We start from the raw sequence: 19,147 nt of genomic DNA, 5'->3' as shown, positions 1-19,147 counted from the left end.
TAATTTATTAGATATCTTGCAATCAAGGAATAAATCATCGAAGGGGTACCTGGCATCCCTCGCAGCAGTTTGGACGTTTTTACTATGCTACTCGTGAGATTGATGAATGAGAACAAAAATACCTAATCAAAAATCAGTTAGCAACAGTAGTGTTGAGTTTAATCACTTCGCGAGGAGCGGGTTAGCTAGGTCATCCTTCAATTAGAGCAGGGACAGTGTAGGGAACCTCATTTCTCCCCGATTAGCATGGATTGAGAGCATGGTTGACGAGGGCCATAAAAATAGGGATGAGCAGAACAGCTTAGCACAGTAGCTTAGCTCCATCATTGACGTGCAGTCCTAGGCATTCGAATTGAAAATGAACAATCTTCAGAAGAATTTCATGATAACTTTTAATGGCCCTTTTGAAAGAATTTTTTAAACAGAAATATTGAAGAAATATTCGAACGAAATCTCGATAGAATTTCTCCTAGCTTTTAAGAAATAAAACGTTATATAATATTGTATAGATAATTACCGAGTAAAAAAAAGTGAAGGCCAAAAAAAGTCGTATAAAAATTGTCCATTAAATTACAAAAGGTATCGTCGAATGACTTTCCGCAGGACTGCATTTATGAATTGGGTATAACTTATTAAAGTTTTTTTTTAAATAAATTACAAATAAATAAATTCAAAATCGATTGCCAACGGAGTTTCTATAAATATTTCAGAAGGAATTGGATATTTCACCATGACTCAAAAAAATACTGATAAAGTTCCGGAAATATTTTCCCAAGAACTGCCAAAGATTTGCCGATGGCATATTAAATGATATTGCTGAAGGAATTGCGTAATTAAATATGTAATGGATTTTCCAAAGAAGTTGCTAAAGATGTTCCGAAGGAATTATCGAAAGTACTCACAAACACATCGCTGAAGGATTTACTAAAGAAATTTTCCGAGGAAAGGCCAAAATAATTTCCCCAAAGAGTTTCCAAAGAATTGTCAAATAGTTTCCCAATAAATACTTAATGGAATTTACAAAAGAAATTTCAAAAGGATTTCCAAATGAACTAGAAAAGGAATTTTAGTATGAACTCCCGGAAGTATTTCAACAATAGTTTGTCAACATAATTTCCAAAACAAAAGAATAATCAATTGAATTGTCAATGGTTTTTTTTTTCAAAGAAATTACAGATTGAATTCCCAAAGAAATTTCTGAAGAATTAAAAAAAAATTCGATGGAATTTTCAAATTATTTTACAGAAATTACGACAGGAACATCAAAAAAAATGCATAGTGCTGTCGGCGGTAATAGTGAGAAGGATACAAAACTTCTGTGATGCCGACTAACGGTCTTTAGGCAATCATTGTGGGGTCATGCCACCTGTCGGGAACTCCTTTTGCCCAGGTCCCGACACGTATTGTGGAGTTCACGCCCACAGAATGTTCCCTTCCATGGGGTGTAAGAGATGATTGTGATCCACGTATTCGACCTTCCAGAACTCGGCCTGAGTCATATGTGGTTCTCGGTCATGGTCTATATAGACACAGGCACATATGTTTAACAGTGACTTCACTTTATTTGGACTTACTACATACATTTATTTTATAGTAACAGAATTTACAAATTTACAATTTGGTACATTTAAAATTGAAAGCACAACCGTTTGTCTTGTATCCAATTGGACACTAAACAGGTACAATCTTAAAACTATATGGCGTCAAGTATAGAGCCTCCTCATTGGAGTCAATTAAGCCTTGGGTGGATGAGCTGGGAGTCCCATGAGATAAATTTGATCCCATGAAGTTAAGGGTGGATGAACGTGCCTCAGTCCTGAACACCGATGCGCATACGACACCCAGGATGCAGTTCAGTGTTGGTTAATGACAGTCAGTACATCTCTGCTGGTGTCAAATAGTGGATGCCAGCTGTTTCCGCATCAACGAACAATTGGACGAGACTTAGAATATTGTGTAAAGTGAAGAGTACAAATACCTCAGCTTCCTGAAATTTTGAGGTATTCGACACACAACGATCTAGCAGGAGCTAGGCGCCGTCCACAAATTACGTAACGTTCTAGGAGGAGGGGGAGTATGGCCGAGCGTTACGGTCCATACAAATATTTTAGCCTTTTCATACAAAAAAGCGTTATGAAGGGGGAAGGGAGGTAAAAAATAGTCAATTTTAGCGTTACGTAATAAATGGATGCTGTCCTACATGACACATTTTTGCATCGGGTCAACTGTATTTTGAGCAATTTTGTGTCAGCCGACAATGAGCCATTTTACGAAGTGACAACAATGTTCATGATAATGATTCTTACGGGTTATTGGACGCTACCTCCTGTCAAAATACATTCATAAAATCGGCTCGTAAAATGGACTATAGGTGGATGCAATACATGTTTGCTGTGCCCTTTTCAGCTACAGCTTTGAGTTGGTGATGTGAACCAAGACTGGCTTCGCGGCATTAGAACGAACAATACGATTGGCGTTCACCAAGTACCGAATGCGCCAACTAAAGTCGTCCATCGACAAAGCCACCCTGCCACGAGGAAGAGGCGTCACCGATATCCAGACATTACAGTCCTGTTCAATGAAGTATGTTGAACATGATTGGAGTTGCTGCATCCTGCTCTAACCCATTTGTTGATGAATGTATCTCCGAGATCTAGAAGCTACGGGCATATTTTGTAGAAAGCCAGAACTGTCACGAAATGTACCGCACCGCAAGTGATGTTGTCTACAATTACAGCGCCTTGCTTCTGATGTATTGTTTCAAATTTGACTGAGTTATAGTGGAAAACAGACGAATATAGAAGCCACCGCCCAAGTGGCGCGATCCCCTATCTCAATTTTTGGTAGCTTTTCTTGCTTTGCGTGTAGTCTTCATCGAAATCACTGCATCGTTAGTCCATAATATCAAATCAACGCTCTCCGGCAAATTAACGAAGTACCACGACCTAGCGGAGGAATGAAAGCAGATGTTGCACCTAGAGGACAACCGTATAGTTCCGGTTGTCCTTTCAGCGACTGGAGTTGGCCCTACATCTCTCCTGAGCTCGCTAGATGAGGTGGAATAGAAGAAGGACCTGAACAGCATCCAAAAAGCGGTTATTCTTAGGTTGAACCTGTAGTCGTCACAACCACAACTGCCAGTCATATCACTACAGTTGGTCACTCAATTATCAGAGGGTGCATTTCAACCCTTTCATATCCCAAGTTTACAGGAACTCTCGATGATCCACTCGATAGCCCATCATCGGCGGCGATTAATAGCATCGACACACGCTTTTTTCCTCCTCTCCAGCAGACGTTGATTCAGCAAAATTTTCCCACGCCATTGTTGTACCGTAGTTGCGATTATACCGCCCTACACTACTATCGCCATCTATGGTTATATGGCTATGGAGCACCTCTAGATGTTCTCGAATCGTGCTCAGATTCTCCCTACCTCATCGGGGCGCTAGCCCCAGCTAGGGCTAGTGCTAGGTAATCAATGCATATTACTAACCGAGTCGTCCGAAAAGTAAATCGCATCAAGTGCCCTCGTCGTCACCGGCCTAAGGGAAGATCTCCAGTCAACCGTCAACGTGGCATTCGACTAGAATGCGTCCCGTTCGATCGTCATTCGATATCGTCGAAAAGCGTCCTATTTCGTGTGTCCCGGGGTTCTCGGTCGTGAGGGCGGGACGACGACAAAAGTTCCAACAACGTGATAATTAGTTAATGGTGTTTGATGACCAAAGACCAAAGAGAGTGAAGAGCACGACGACAGTTTTTGCAACGGCGAAAGATGGTCGTCGGCGGCTGTCCACTGAGGTGCGTGTGGTGGTGCGGCGGAAAAGGTGCGTTTAATAGCAAACAGCTGAAACCTGACACGGCGCGGCGGCGTTTCCACTTCCACCAATCGATGCGATGGATGGATGGAGTAATTTTAATTGCATTTTGGAATTTATTGCTCATCCGGTCATCGAAAGCATGCTTAGCATCGACCACGGCGATTGTGATGCCGGTCTCTGTTGAAATATGACTGATTGACAGGAGGGAGGTGGAATGAGGCTAGACTAAGTGAGACGTTATTGATTATGACGAAGGCTTTCGTGGAGGAGGCAGTGAATAACAGCAATTTAGTGCATGAGTATTCCTGATACGAACACGCGGTTTATCTTGCCTACAAGAACCAGTGATGCCAGATATTTAAAACTCTATCTATACTTGTTATGAAAATACAAGATACATCACTGTAAAAACAACGTAGTCCTACGTCAAAATTTCAAACAATTGCTCGACGTCCGTAATTTTTCATTCCGCAATTTTTAAAGCACCGCCGCTATGTATCAATACAGCAAAGGTCACTTCCGTTATCACCGTGCAGGGCGCCCTACCCTGAACCCATTCAGTGATTAATTGAGTTCGATAATTATTCAATTTATTACGGTCATTACATCGTTACATGGGCAGGGCAACACACATAACGACATATGAACCCTCTGCTACCCACTGCTGTGAGTGGACTCGTTTGTGAATGATATAGTGCGCTACTGGGCACAACAAGAGAGAGCGAAGTCCGGTTATTTTTCCATTAGGTACCTATATGCTTACAAAGAGGGATCGATCCGATGGTGATGATGATTTTTCCCGGAGTGGGACGCCACAATTAAAACATCAAAACAATCAACATATGCTCGGACCGATCCGGTATGCCATACCTACCACCACTATTGAGTGTTGTTTGCCAAGGCGGCGGGCCTCCATCTCCATGTCCAACAATTAGCGTGTAGCTATTGGAGTCTCATCCATTAATGGTAGGGAATCGATGTCGGAAATGGATGAAACGGTCTAAGATTGTGGACGCTGAAAAGGAAAGCTCATCTCCGAAAGAAAATAACGACCGAGATTATCCCAAATAGTTTAATAACGTCTCTTTGGTCTACATAAAACTAAAAATAGTCTTCTCTGTCTCTTCTGTCTACTCTGTTTTCTCTATCTTCTCTGCCTTTTCTGTTACTTTCTTCTTTGTTTACTCCGTCTACTCTGTCTGCTCTGTCTGCTCTGTCTGCTCTGTCTGCTCTGTCTGCTCTGTCTGCTCTGTCTGTTCTGTCTGCTCTGTCTGCTCTGTCTGCTCTGTCTGCTCTGTCTGCTCTGTCTGCTCTGTTTGCTCTGTCTGCTCTGTCTGCTCTGTCTGCTGTCTTCGTTGTTTTCTCTGTCTTCTTTTTCTTATCTGTCTTCTCTGTCTACTCTGTCTTCTCTGTCCTCGCAGTCTTCTCTGTCTTCTCTGTTTATTTGTCTTCTTTGTTTACTCCGTCTACTCTGTCTGCTCTGTCTGCTCTGTCTGCTCTGTCTGCTCTGTCTGCTCGGTCTGCTCTGTCTGCTCTGTCTGCTCTGTCTGCTCTGTCTGCTCTGTCTGCTCTGTCTGCTCTGTCTGCTCTGTCTGCTCTGTCTGCTCTGTCTGCTCTGTCTGCTCTGTCTGCTCTGTCTGCTCTGTCTGCTCTGTCTGCTCTGTCTGCTCTGTCTGCTCTGTCTGCTCTGTCTGCTCTGTCTGCTCTGTCTGCTCTGTCTGCTCTGTCTGCTCTGTCTGCTCTGTCTGCTCTGTCTGCTCTGTCTGCTCTGTCTGCTCTGTCTGCTCTGTCTGCTCTGTCTGCACTGTCTGCTCTGTCTGCTCTGTCTGCTCTGTATGCTTTGTCTGCTCTGTCTGTTCTGTCTGCTCTGTCTGCTCTGTCTGCTCTGTCTGCTCTGTCTGCTCTGTCTGCTCTGTCTGCTCTGTCTGCTCTGTCTTCTCTGTCTTCTCTGTCTGCTCTGTCTGCTCTGTCTGCTCTGTCTTCTCTGTCTTCTCTGTCTGCTCTGTCTTCTCTGTCTTCACTATCTTCTCTGTCTTCTCTGTCTTCTTTGTCTTCTCTGTTTCCTCTGTCTTCTCTTTTTATTCTGTCTTCTCTGTCTGCTCTGTCTTCGCTGTCTTCTCTGTCTTCTTTTTCTTATATGTCTTCTCTAGCTTCTCTGTCTTCTCTGTCTTCACTCACTTCCCTGTTTTTTCTGTCTTCTCTGTCTACACTGCCTACTCTGTCTCTTCTGTCTCTTCTGTCTTCCCTGTCCTCGCAGTCTTCTCTGTCTGCTTTGTCTGCTCTGTCTTCTCTGTCTACTCTGTCTTCTCTGTCTTCTCTATCTTCTCTATTTTCTCTGTCTTCGTTGTTTTCTCTGTCTTATCTGCCTTCTCTGTCTTCTCTGTCTTCTCTGTTTTGTCTGTCTTCTCTGTCTTGTCTGTCTGCTCTGTCTTCTTTTTCTTATCTGTCTTCCCTGTCTTCTCTGTCATCTCTCTTCTCTGTCTTTTCGGTCTTCTCTGTCTACTCTGTCTTCTTTTTCTTTTTTGTCTTCTCTGTCTTTTCTGTCTTCCCTGTTTTCTCTGTCTGCTCTGTCTTCTTTTTCTTATCTGTCTTCTCTGTCTTTTCTATGTCCACATCGGACGTCACTGTACAAATTTCGCTCCATCCACGCTTTCCCACTGAATTTGAGAAGCCAATAGAAGCAAATACAATGACCGCCGCCGTCCGCAACTATGTTGTATGTTGATAGTTGTTTTCCGCTCCGGACTGCCCCTCTCCTACCAATAAAGTCCCCCTCTACGGTCGCGCACGGACGATTTCCGGGGTGGCAGCTCCGGGAGTGGTGGTCGATTTACCGGATGAATGGTTATTGTTTGTTTATTTATGGAGAATACGCCACCACACAATATGTATCGCACCAGGCAGAGAGCTATGACAAAAAGAAGTGAAAAACTATTAACCGGATCGGTCCGGAGTTCGACTTCAGCTTGGCTGGGGGTTGGGTAATTCGAGAGTGGGACAGCAGCCGTTGTTGTCATCAATCGAAAGTGTGTCCGTCGAACAAATTTGCCCTGTCCACATTGTTAGGGAAATGATGGCACATTTATTTTTATCCATCCGGACCGAAGTTGATGTCCAATTCCAATCCCTTTCCGGGATTGGTTCTTTTCATGAATGGTTGAGATTGTTTCATTGCTGCTGGCGTTGAAGGGAGCTACTGAATCAAAACTTCCCAAAATTTTGCTTCTCTGACACTTGAACTTGATAACATCGATGTGGATGCACACAGCACTCGCACAGAGCGGAGTGATTTATCATCATTATCAATTCATCACTGTCATTAGTGGGGCGCACTCTGATGTGATATAGTCAGTCAGTGTAGTGGTACAGAGCTTCGTTCACACGTACGAGTATCTATGTTTAAGATATTCATAAATGATAAATCGTCTGAGTTGTGACACAACACTGACGAACCTTTCGGAATGTTTGGCTGCTTGTAGGCCGATATTTATTTTGCAACTTAATTTGACCTTTCCCATGAAAAATTGTCATCGGCATGGCAGGATCCTTTGTGACAGTGTGCAAAATGAGTTTTGGGTCAATTACTAATGAATATGTATCTTTAGCGGATATGTCTACTGTTAGGAGATCTGCTCTCCGGAGCAGTTAGATTGGTCTGGAATATCCCCAAAAATACAGGAACGGTTCCGGCACTTCCTTTTAAGATAACTCTGATAATTTCTCCAGAGATTCTTTCCGAAACTTATTCAAACATATTTCCTATGGATTTCTACGGCAATTTCTCTAGAAATATCTCAAGCGTATTTTCTAGAGATTTTTATAGATGTTTATCTACAGATTCAGCAGATCTCTCCTTGTATACTTTCAGAAAATAGTCCAAATAGTCCAAAGGTTTTATTAAAAGTTTCTGGAGGAAAAATCATGAATAAGTTTCTTTAAGCATTTCTCGAGAAAATTAATCTTAAGACGATTTCAATAATTTCGATGAGATTCCTTCAGATATCCATTCAATAGTACTTCCTTAGCTTTCTGGAAGGATTCTACTGAAGATTTCTTCAGAAATTCCTTTAAGAGCACTTTCAGAAATGGCTGAAAAGATTTCTTTTGAAATTTCTTTTTTAGAATTATTTTTTGTCTCCCGAGACTTCTTTAGAAGTTAGGTTTTTCAGCAAGGAATTTCTTCAAATGTTTTTAAGAAATTTATATAGAAGTTTCTTAATATGTTCTCTACATTTATTTCTTCGGAAATTCGTTCCAGGGATTCTCCAAGAATTCTATGAGATATTTCTTCAGTGATTCCGGCAGAAATAAGCATGAGATTTTTGTTTGAGAAATTGCTCCTGCGGTTCAATTAGAAATATCTCCGGGGGTCCTTTAGGGATCTCTGCATAATTGTTTCAGAAGTTCTTCCAGGAATGTTGTAGAAGTTCTTCCAAAATATGCACCAAAAATTCTGAAGAATTCCTTGAAGAATTCCAAATAGAAAACTTGAAGAAATTTCTAAAAAATATTTTGAGAATTGTCTCAAGAAATCCCTGCTGAAACTCTTAGTGATATATTTGGAAACTCTTAGGAGATAGTTTTGAAAATTTTCTAGAGGATTCCTGAAGCAATTGCTGAAGTTGTATCTGGAGCAATTTCTGGATAAATGCCTTGGATAATACCTAGGAGAATATCTGAAGAAACACTTTGAGTTAACTCCTTACAGCTCAAGAAAAAAAAAAAAGTCGAGAGACTTCTGGAGCAACTCAGCAAGCAATTCCAAGGATAAAATACTTGAGATATTCCGTAGGGATTCCTGGAAAAAAGATCGTAGACTAATCTCTTAAAAAATGTGTTGCGGAAATCGCAGACAAGTGTAAAAAAAACTTCTGAAGAACCCTCACAGGATTCTCACAGGAATTTTCTCAGGATTCTGACAAAAACACTCTCAAGATTCGGAGACGAAAACTATCAGTAATCTGAGAAGAACCCCTCTCAGAATTCTGTTGAGAATCCTCTCAGGATTCTGTGGAGAATCCTCTCAGGATTCTGTGGAGAATCCTCTCAGGATTCTGTGGAGAATCCTCTCAGGATTCTGTGAAGAATCCTCTCAGGATTCTGTGGAGAATCCTCTCAGGATTCTGTGAAGAATCCTCTCAGGATTCTGTGGAGAATCCTCTCAGGATTCTGTGGAGAATCCTATCAGGATTCTGTGGAGAATCCTCTCAGGATTCTGTGGAGAATCCTCTCAGGATTCTGTGGAGAATCCTCTCAGGATTCTGTGGAGAATCCTCTCAGGATTCTGCGGAGAATCCTCTCAGGATTCTGCGGAGAATCCTCTCAGGATTCTGTGGAGAATCCTCTCAGGATTCTGCGGAGAATCCTCTCAGTATTCTGTAGAGAATCCTCTCAGGATTCTGTAAAGAATCCTCTCAGGATTCTGCAGGGAATCCTCTCGGGATTCTGTGGAGAATCCTCTCAGGATTTTGAGAAGGATTCTCTCGGTATTCCTCGAAGTATTCTCTCAAGAATCTGAGAAGAATCCACTCAGGATTCTGGGAAGAATCCTCTCAGGATTCTGAGAAGAATCTTTTTGAATTTTGTGGAGAATCCTCTAAGCATTTTGAGTAGAACCTTCACAGCACACCAAATAGAATTCTCTCAGGATTCTGTGGAGAATCCTCTCAGGATTCTGTTGAGAATCCTCTCAGTATTCTGTAGAGAATCCTCTCAGTATTCTGTAGAGAATCCTCTCAGGATTCTGTAGAGAAACCTCTCAGGATTCTGTAGAGAATCCTCTCAGGATTCTGTAGGGAATCCTCTTAGGATTCTGTAGAGAATCCTCTCAGGATTCTGTAGAGAATCCTCTCAGTATTCTGTAGAGAATCCTCTCAGGATTCTGTAAAGAATCCTCTCAGGATTCTGTAGGGAATCCTCTCGGGATTCTGTAGAGAATCCTCTCAGGATTCTGTAAAGAATCCTCTCAAGGTTTTGTTGAGAATCCTCTCAGTATTCTGTAGAAAATCCTCTCAGTATTCTGTAGAAAATCCTCTCAGGATTCTGTAGAGAATCCTCTCAGGATTCTGTAGGGAATCCTCTCAGGATTCTTTAGAGAATCCCCTCAGGATTCTGTAGAGAATCCTCTCAGGATTCTGTAGAGAATCCTCTCAGGATTCTGTGGAGAATCCTCTCAGAATTCTGTGGAGAATCCTCTCAGAATTCTGTGGAGAATTCTCTCAGGATTCTTTGGTGAATCCTCTCAGGATTCTTTGGAGAATCCTCTCAGGATTCTTTGGAGAATCCTCTCAGGATTCTTTGGAGAATCCTCTCAGGATTCTGTAGAGAATCCTCTCAGGATTCTGTAGAGAATCCTCTCAGGATTCTGTAGAGAATCCTCTCAGGATTCTGTAGAGAATCCTCTCAGGATTCTGTAGAGAATCCTCTCAGGATTCTGTAGAGAATCCTCTCAGGATTCTGTAGAGAATCCTCTCAGGATTCTGTAGAGAATCCTCTCAGGATTCTGTAGAGAATCCTCTCAGGATTCTGTAGAGAATCCTCTCAGGATTCTGTGGAGAATCCTCTCAGGATTCTTTGGAGAATCCTCTCAGGATTCTGTTTAGAATCCTCTCAGGATTCTGTAGAGAATCCTCTCAGGATTCTGTAGAGAATCCTCTCGGGATTCTGTAGAGAATCCTCTCGGGATTCTGTAGAGGATCCTCTCGGGATTCTGTAGAGAATCCTCTCAGGATTCTGTAGAGAATCCTCTCAGGATTCTGTAGGGAATCCTCTCAGGATTCTGTAGAGAATCCTCCCGGGATTCTGAGGAGAATACTCTCAGGATTCTGTAGAGAATCCTCTCAGGATTCTGTAGAGCATCATTCCAGGATTCTGTAGAGAATCCTCTCAGGATTCTGTAGAGAATCCTCTCAGGATTCTGTAGAGAATCCTCTCAGGATTCTGTTGAGAATCCTCTCAGGATTCTGTAGAAAATCCTCTCAGGATTCTGTAGGGCATCATTCCAGGATTCTGTAGAGAATCCTCTCAGGATTCTGTAGAGAATCCTCTCAGGATTCTGTAGAGAATCCTCTCAGGATTCTGTAGAGAATCCTCTCAGGATTCTGCAGAGAATCCTCTTAGGATTCTGTTGAGAATCCTCTCAGGATTCTGTTGAGAATCCTCTCAGGATTCTGTAGAGAATCCTCTCAGGATTCTGTAGAGAATCCTCTCAGGATTCTGTAGAGAATCCTCTCAGGATTCTGTAGAGAATCCTCTCAGGATTCTGTAGAGTATCCTCTCAGGATTCTGTAGAGTATCCTCTCAGGATTCTGTAGAGTATCCTCTCAGGATTCTGTAGAGAATTCTCTCAGGATTCTGTAGAAAATCCTCTCAGGATTCTGTAGAGAATCCTCTCAGGATTCTGTAGAGAATCCTCTCAGGATTATGCAGAGAATCCGCTCAGGATTCTGTAGAGAATCCTCTCAGGATTCTGTAGAGAATCCTCTCAGGATTCTGTAGAGAATCCTCTCAGGATTCTGTAGAGAATCCTCTCAGGATTCTGTAGAGAATCCTCTCAGGATTCTGTGGAGAAACCTCTCAGGATTCTTTGGAGAATCCTCTCAGGATTCTGTTGAGAATCCTCTCAGGATTCTGTAGAGAATCCTCTCAGGATTCTGTAGAGAATCCTCTCGGGATTCTGTAGAGAATCCTCTCAGGATTCTGTAGAGAATCCTCTCAGGATTCTGTAGGGAAACCTCTCAGGATTCTGTAGAGAATCCTCTCAGGATTCTGTAGAAAATCCTCTCAGGATTCTGTAGAGAATCCTCTCAGGATTCTGTAGAGAATCCTCTTAGGATTCTGTAGAGAATCCTCGCAGGATTCTGAGGAGAATACTCTCAGGATTCTTTTGAAAACCTTCTCAGGTTTCTTTTGAGAATCCTCTCAGGTTTCTGTTGAGAATCTTCTCAGGATTCTGTAGAGAATCCTCTCAGGATTCTGTGCAGAATCCTCTCAGGATTCTGTGGAGAATCCTCTCAGGATTCTGTAGAGAATCCTCTCAGGATTCTGTGGAGAATGCTCTCAGGATTCTGTGGAGAATCCTCTCAGGATTCTGTGGAGAATCCTCTCAGGATTCTGTGGAGAATCCTCTCAGGATTCTGTGGAGAATCCTCTCAGGATTCTGTGGAGAATCCTTTCAGGATTCTGTAGAGAATCCTCTCAGGATTCTGTGGAGAATCCTCTCAGGATTCTGTAGAGAATCCTCTCAGGATTCTGTAGAGAATCCTCTCAGGATTCTGTAGAGAATCCTTTCAGGATTCTGTAGAGAATCCTCTCAGGATTCTGTAGAGAATCCTCTCAGGATTCTGTAGAGAATCCTCTAAGGATTCTGTAGAGAATCCTCTCAGGATTCTGTGGAGAATCCTCTCAGGATTCTGTGGAGAATCCTCTCAGGATTCTGTAGAGAATCATTCCAGGATGCTGTCGATAATCCTCTCAGGATTCTGTGGAGAATCCTCTCAGGATTCTGTGGAGAATCCTCTCGGGATTCTGTAGAGAATCCTTCGGGATTCTGTAGAGAATCCTCTCGGGATTCTGTAGAGAATCCTCTCGGGATTCTGTAGAGAATCCTCTCGGGATTCTGTAGAGAATCCGCTGGGGATTCTGTAGAGTATCCTCTCGGGATTCTGTAGAAAATCCTCTCGGGATTCTGTAGAGAATCCTCTCGGGATTCTGTAGAGAATCCTCTCGGGATTCTGTAGAGAATCCTCTCGGGATTCTGTAGAGAATCCTCTCGGGATTCTGTAGAGAATCCTCTCGGGATTCTGTAGAGAATCCTCTCGGGATTCTGTAGAGAATCCTCTCGGGATTCTGTAGAGAATCCTCTCGGGATTCTGTAGAGAATCCACTCGGGATTCTGTAGAGAATCCACTCGGGATTCTGTAGAGAATCCGCTCGGGATTCTGTAGATTATCCTCTCAGGATTCTGTAGAGAATCCTCTCGGGATTCTGTAGAGAACCCTTTCGGGATTCTGTAGAGAACTCCTATTCTGTAGAGAATCCTCTCAGGATTCTGTAGAGAATCATTCCAGGATGCTGTCGATAATCCTCTCAGGATTCTGTGGAGAATCCTCTCAGGATTCTGTGGAGAATCCTCTCGGGATTGTGTAGAGAATCCTCTCGGGATTCTGTAGAGAATCCTCTCGGGATTCTGTAGAGAATCCTCTCGGGATTCTGTAGAGAATCCTCTCGGGATTCTGTAGAGAATCCTCTCGGGATTCTGTAGAGAATCATCTCGGGATTCTGTAGAGAATCCTCTCGGGATTCTGTAGAGAATCCTCTCGGGATTCTGTAGAGAATCCTCTCGGGATTCTGTAGAGAATCCTCTCGGGATTCTGTAGAGAATCCTCTCGGGATTCTGTAGAGAATCCTCTCGGGATTCTGTAGAGAATCCTCTCGGGATTCTGTAGAGAATCCTCTCGGGATTCTGTAGAGAATCCTCTCGGGATTCTGTAGAGAGTCCGCTCGGGATTCTGTAGAGTATCCTCTCGGGATTCTGTAGAGAATCCTCTCGGGATTCTGTAGAGAATCCTCTCGGGATTCTGTAGAGAATCCTCTCGGGATTCTGTAGAGAATCCTCTCGGGATTCTGTAGAGAATCCTCTCGGGATTCTGTAGAGAATCCTCTCGGGATTCTGTAGAGAATCCGCTCGGGATTCTGTAGAGTATCCTCTCGGGATTCTGTAGAGAATCCTCTCGGGATTCTGTAGAGAATCCTCTCGGGATTCTGTAAAGAATCCTCTCGGGATTCTGTAGAGAATCCTCTCGGGATTCTGTAGAGAATCCTCTCGGGATTCTGTAGAGAATCCTCTCGGGATTCTGTAGAGAATCCTCTCGGGATTCTGTAGAGAATCCTCTCGGGATTCTGTAGAGAATCCTCTCGGGATTCTGTAGAGAATCCTCTCGGGATTCTGTAGAGAATCCTCTCGGGATTCTGTAGAGAATCCTCTCGGGATTCTGTAGAGAATCCTCTCGGGATTCTGTAGAGAATCCTCTCGGGATTCTGTAGAGAATCCTCTCGGGATTCTGTAGAGAATCCTCTCGGGATTCTGTAGAGAATCCGCTCGGGATTCTGTAGAGTATCCTCTCGGGATTCTGTAGAGAATCCTCTCGGGATTCTGTAGAGAATCCTCTCGGGATTCTGTAGAGAATCCTCTCGGGATTCTGTAGAGAATCCTCTCGGGATTCTGTAGAGAATCCTCTCGGGATTCTGTAGAGAATCCTCTCGGGATTCTGTAGAGAATCCTCTCGGGATTCTGTAGAGAATCCTCTCGGGATTCTGTAGAGAATCCTCTCGGGATTCTGTAGAGAATCCGCTTGGGATTCTGTAGAGTATCCTCTCGGGATTCTGTAGAGAATCCTCTCGGGATTCTGTAGAGAATCCTCTCGGGATTCTGTAGAGAATCCTCTCGGGATTCTGTAGAGAATCCTCTCGGGATTCTGTAGAGAATCCGCTCGGGATTCTGTAGAGAATCCGCTCGGGATTCTGTAGAGTATCCTCTCGGGATTCTGTAGAGAATCCTCTCAGGATTCTGTAGAGAATCCTCTAAGGATTCTGTAGAGAATCCTCTCAGGATTCTGTGGAGAATCCTTTCAGGATTCTGTGGAGAATCCTCTCAGGATTCTGTAGAGAATCATTCCAGGATGCTGTCGATAATCCTCTCAGGATTCTGTGGAGAATCCTCTCAGGATTCTGTGGAGAATCCTCTCGGGATTCTGTAGAGAATCCTCTCGGGATTCTGTAGAGAATCCTCTCGGGATTCTGTAGAGAATCCTCTCGGGATTCTGTAGAGAATCCTCTCAGGATTCTGTAGGGAAACCTCTCAGGATTCTGTAGAGAATCCTCTCAGGATTCTGTAGAGAATCCTCTCAGGATTCTGTAGAAAATCCTCTCAGGATTCTGTAGAGAATCCTCTCAGTATTCTGTAGAGAATCCTCTCAGGATTCTGTAGAGAAACCTCTCAGGATTCTGTAGAGAATCCTCTCAGGATTCTGTAGGGAATCCTCTTAGGATTCTGTAGAGAATCCTCTCAGGATTCTGTAGAGAATCCTCTCAGTATTCTGTAGAGAATCCTCTCAGGATTCTGTAAAGAATCCTCTCAGGATTCTGTAGGGAAATCCTCTCGGGATTCTGTAGAGAATCCTCTCAGGATTCTGTAAAGAATCCTCTCAAGGTTTTGTTGAGAATCCTCTCAGTATTCTGTAGAAAATCCTCTCAGTATTCTGTAGAAAATCCTCTCAGGATTCTGTAGAGAATCCTCTCAGGATTCTGTAGGGAATCCTCTCAGGATTCTTTAGAGAATCCCCTCAGGATTCTGTAGAGAATCCTCTCAGGATTCTGTAGAGAATCCTCTCAGGATTCTGTGGAGAATCCTCTCAGAATTCTGTGGAGAATCCTCTCAGAATTCTGTGGAGAATCCTCTCAGAATTCTGTGGAGAATTCTCTCAGGATTCTTTGGTGAATCCTCTCAGGATTCTTTGGAGAATCCTCTCAGGATTCTTTGGAGAATCCTCTCAGGATTCTTTGGAGAATCCTCTCAGGATTCTGTAGAGAATCCTCTCAGGATTCTGTAGAGAATCCTCTCAGGATTCTGTAAAGAATCCTCTCAGGATTCTGTAGAGAATCCTCTCAGGATTCTGTAGAGAATCCTCTCAGGATTCTGTAGAGAATCCTCTCAGGATTCTGTAGAGAATCCTCTCAGGATTCTGTAGAGAATCCTCTCAGGATTCTGTAGAGAATCCTCTCAGGATTCTGTGGAGAATCCTCTCAGGATTCTTTGGAGAATCCTCTCAGGATTCTGTTTAGAATCCTCTCAGGATTCTGTAGAGAATCCTCTCAGGATTCTGTAGAGAATCCTCTCGGGATTCTGTAGAGAATCCTCTCGGGATTCTGTAGAGGATCCTCTCGGGATTCTGTAGAGAATCCTCTCAGGATTCTGTAGAGAATCCTCTCAGGATTCTGTAGGGAATCCTCTCAGGATTCTGTAGAGAATCCTCCCGGGATTCTGAGGAGAATACTCTCAGGATTCTGTAGAGAATCCTCTCAGGATTCTGTAGAAAATCCTCTCAGGATTCTGTAGAGCATCATTCCAGGATTCTGTAGAGAATCCTCTCAGGATTCTGTAGAGAATCCTCTCAGGATTCTGTAGAGAATCCTCTCAGGATTCTGTAGAGAATCCTCTCAGGATTCTGTAGAGAATCCTCTCAGGATTCTGTTGAGAATCCTCTCAGGATTCTGTAGAAAATCCTCTCAGGATTCTGTAGGGCATCATTCCAGGATTCTGTAGAGAATCCTCTCAGGATTCTGTAGAGAATCCTCTCAGGATTCTGTAGAGAATCCTCTCAGGATTCTGTAGAGAATCCTCTCAGGATTCTGCAGAGAATCCTCTTAGGATTCTGTTGAGAATCCTCTCAGGATTCTGTAGAGAATCCTCTCAGGATTCTGTAGAGAATCCTCTCAGGATTCTGTAGAGAATCCTCTCAGGATTCTGTAGAGAATCCTCTCAGGATTCTGTAGAGTATCCTCTCAGGATTCTGTAGAGTATCCTCTCAGGATTCTGTAGAGTATCCTCTCAGGATTCTGTAGAGAATTCTCTCAGGATTCTGTAGAAAATCCTCTCAGGATTCTGTAGAGAATCCTCTCAGGATTCTGTAGAGAATCCTCTCAGGATTATGCAGAGAATCCGCTCAGGATTCTGTAGAGAATCCTCTCAGGATTCTGTAGAGAATCCTCTCAGGATTCTGTAGAGAATCCTCTCAGGATTCTGTAGAGAATCCTCTCAGGATTCTGTGGAGAAACCTCTCAGGATTCTTTGGAGAATCCTCTCAGGATTCTGTTGAGAATCCTCTCAGGATTCTGTAGAGAATCCTCTCAGGATTCTGTAGAGAATCCTCTCGGGATTCTGTAGAGAATCCTCTCAGGATTCTGTAGAGAATCCTCTCAGGATTCTGTAGGGAAACCTCTCAGGATTCTGTAGAGAATCCTCTCAGGATTCTGTAGAAAATCCTCTCAGGATTCTGTAGAGAATCCTCTCAGGATTCTGTAGAGAATCCTCTTAGGATTCTGTAGAGAATCCTCGCAGGATTCTGAGGAGAATACTCTCAGGATTCTTTTGAAAACCTTCTCAGGTTTCTTTTGAGAATCCTCTCAGGTTTCTGTTGAGAATCTTCTCAGGATTCTGTAGAGAATCCTCTCAGGATTCTGTGCAGAATCCTCTCAGGATTCTGTGGAGAATCCTCTCAGGATTCTGTAGAGAATCCTCTCAGGATTCTGTGGAGAATGCTCTCAGGATTCTGTGGAGAATCCTCTCAGGATTCTGTGGAGAATCCTCTCAGGATTCTGTGGAGAATCCTCTCAGGATTCTGTGGAGAATCCTCTCAGGATTCTGTGGAGAATCCTCTCAGGATTCTGTGGAGAATCCTTTCAGGATTCTGTAGAGAATCCTCTCAGGATTCTGTGGAGAATCCTCTCAGGATTCTGTAGAGAATCCTCTCAGGATTCTGTAGAGAATCCTCTCAGGATTCTGTAGAGAATCCTTTCAGGATTCTGTAGAGAATCCTCTCAGGATTCTGTAGAGAATCCTCTCAGGATTCTGTAGAGAATCCTCTAAGGATTCTGTAGAGAATCCTCTCAGGATTCTGTGGAGAATCCTCTCAGGATTCTGTGGAGAATCCTCTCAGGATTCTGTAGAGAATCATTCCAGGATGCTGTCGATAATCCTCTCAGGATTCTGTGGAGAATCCTCTCAGGATTCTGTGGAGAATCCTCTCGGGATTCTGTAGAGAATCCTCTCGGGATTCTGTAGAGAATCCTCTCGGGATTCTGTAGAGAATCCTCTCGGGATTCTGTAGAGAATCCTCTCGGGATTCTGTAGAGAATCCTCTCGGGATTCTGTAGAGAATCCGCTGGGGATTCTGTAGAGTACCCTCTCGGGATTCTGTAGAAAATCCTCTCGGGATTCTGTAGAGAATCCTCTCGGGATTCTGTAGAGTATCCTCTCGGGATTCTGTAGAGAATCCTCTCGGGATTCTGTAGAGAATCCTCTCGGGATTCTGTAGAGAATCCTCTCGGGATTCTGTAGAGAATCCTCTCGGGATTCTGTAGAGAATCCTCTCGGGATTCTGTAGAGAATCCTCTCGGGATTCTGTAGAGAATCCACTCGGGATTCTGTAGAGAATCCGCTCGGGATTCTGTAGATTATCCTCTCAGGATTCTGTAGAGAATCCTCTCGGGATTCTGTAGAGAACCCTTTCGGGATTCTGTAGAGAACTCCTATTCTGTAGAGAATCCTCTCAGGATTCTGTAGAGAATCATTCCAGGATGCTGTCGATAATCCTCTCAGGATTCTGTGGAGAATCCTCTCAGGATTCTGTGGAGAATCCTCTCGGGATTGTGTAGAGAATCCTCTCGGGATTCTGTAGAGAATCCTCTCGGGATTCTGTAGAGAATCCTCTCGGGATTCTGTAGAGAATCCTCTCGGGATTCTGTAGAGAATCATCTCGGGATTCTGTAGAGAATCCTCTCGGGATTCTGTAGAGAATCCTCTCGGGATTCTGTAGAGAATCCTCTCGGGATTCTGTAGAGAATCCTCTCGGGATTCTGTAGAGAATCCGCTCGGGATTCTGTAGAGTATCCTCTCGGGATTCTGTAGAGAATCCTCTCGGGATTCTGTAAAGAATCCTCTCGGGATTCTGTAGAGAATCCTCTCGGGATTCTGTAGAGAATCCTCTCGGGATTCTGTAGAGAATCCTCTCGGGATTCTGTAGAGAATCCTCTCGGGATTCTGTAGAGAATCCTCTCGGGATTCTGTAGAGAATCCTCTCGGGATTCTGTAGAGAATCCTCTCGGGATTCTGTAGAGAATCCTCTCGGGATTCTGTAGAGAATCCTCTCGGGATTCTGTAGAGAATTCTCTCGGGATTCTGTAGAGAATCCTCTCGGGATTCTGTAGAGAATCCTCTCGGGATTCTGTAGAGAATCCTCTCGGGATTCTGTAGAGAATCCTCTCGGGATTCTGTAGAGAATCCTCTCGGGATTCTGTAGAGAATCCTCTCGGGATTCTGTAGAGAATCCTCTCGGGATTCTGTAGAGAATCCTCTCGGGATTCTGTAGAGAATCCTCTCGGGATTCTGTAGAGAATCCTCTCGGGATTCTGTAGAGAATCCTCTCGGGATTCTGTAGAGAATCCTCTCGGGATTCTGTAGAGAATTCTCTCGGGATTCTGTAGAGAATCCTCTCGGGATTCTGTAGAGAATCCTCTCGGGATTCTGTAGAGAATCCTCTCGGGAT

At 43.6% G+C, this 19,147-nt stretch overlaps 1 protein-coding gene across 1 annotated transcript in view; it reads left to right on the top strand.

Annotated features, from left to right (window-relative positions):
• The first annotated feature begins 3,652 nt into the window (after positions 1-3,652).
• LOC109423620 (ankyrin repeat and fibronectin type-III domain-containing protein 1-like) overlaps positions 3,653-19,147 on the top strand; it is a 324,977-nt gene continuing 309,482 nt past the window's right edge. Inside the window, exon 1 of the mRNA XM_062847175.1 lies at positions 3,653-3,830. Within this exon, the coding sequence (XP_062703159.1) occupies positions 3,779-3,830 (52 nt within the window). The 5' untranslated portion in view covers positions 3,653-3,778. The remainder of the gene's footprint in view (positions 3,831-19,147) is intronic.

Source organism: Aedes albopictus, chromosome 1 (genome assembly GCF_035046485.1).
Source record: "Aedes albopictus strain Foshan chromosome 1, AalbF5, whole genome shotgun sequence".
Classification (NCBI taxonomy): Eukaryota; Metazoa; Arthropoda; class Insecta; order Diptera; family Culicidae; genus Aedes; species Aedes albopictus.
Note: the sequence above shows the minus strand (reverse complement) of the source record. Positions and strands in the feature narration are given on the sequence as shown.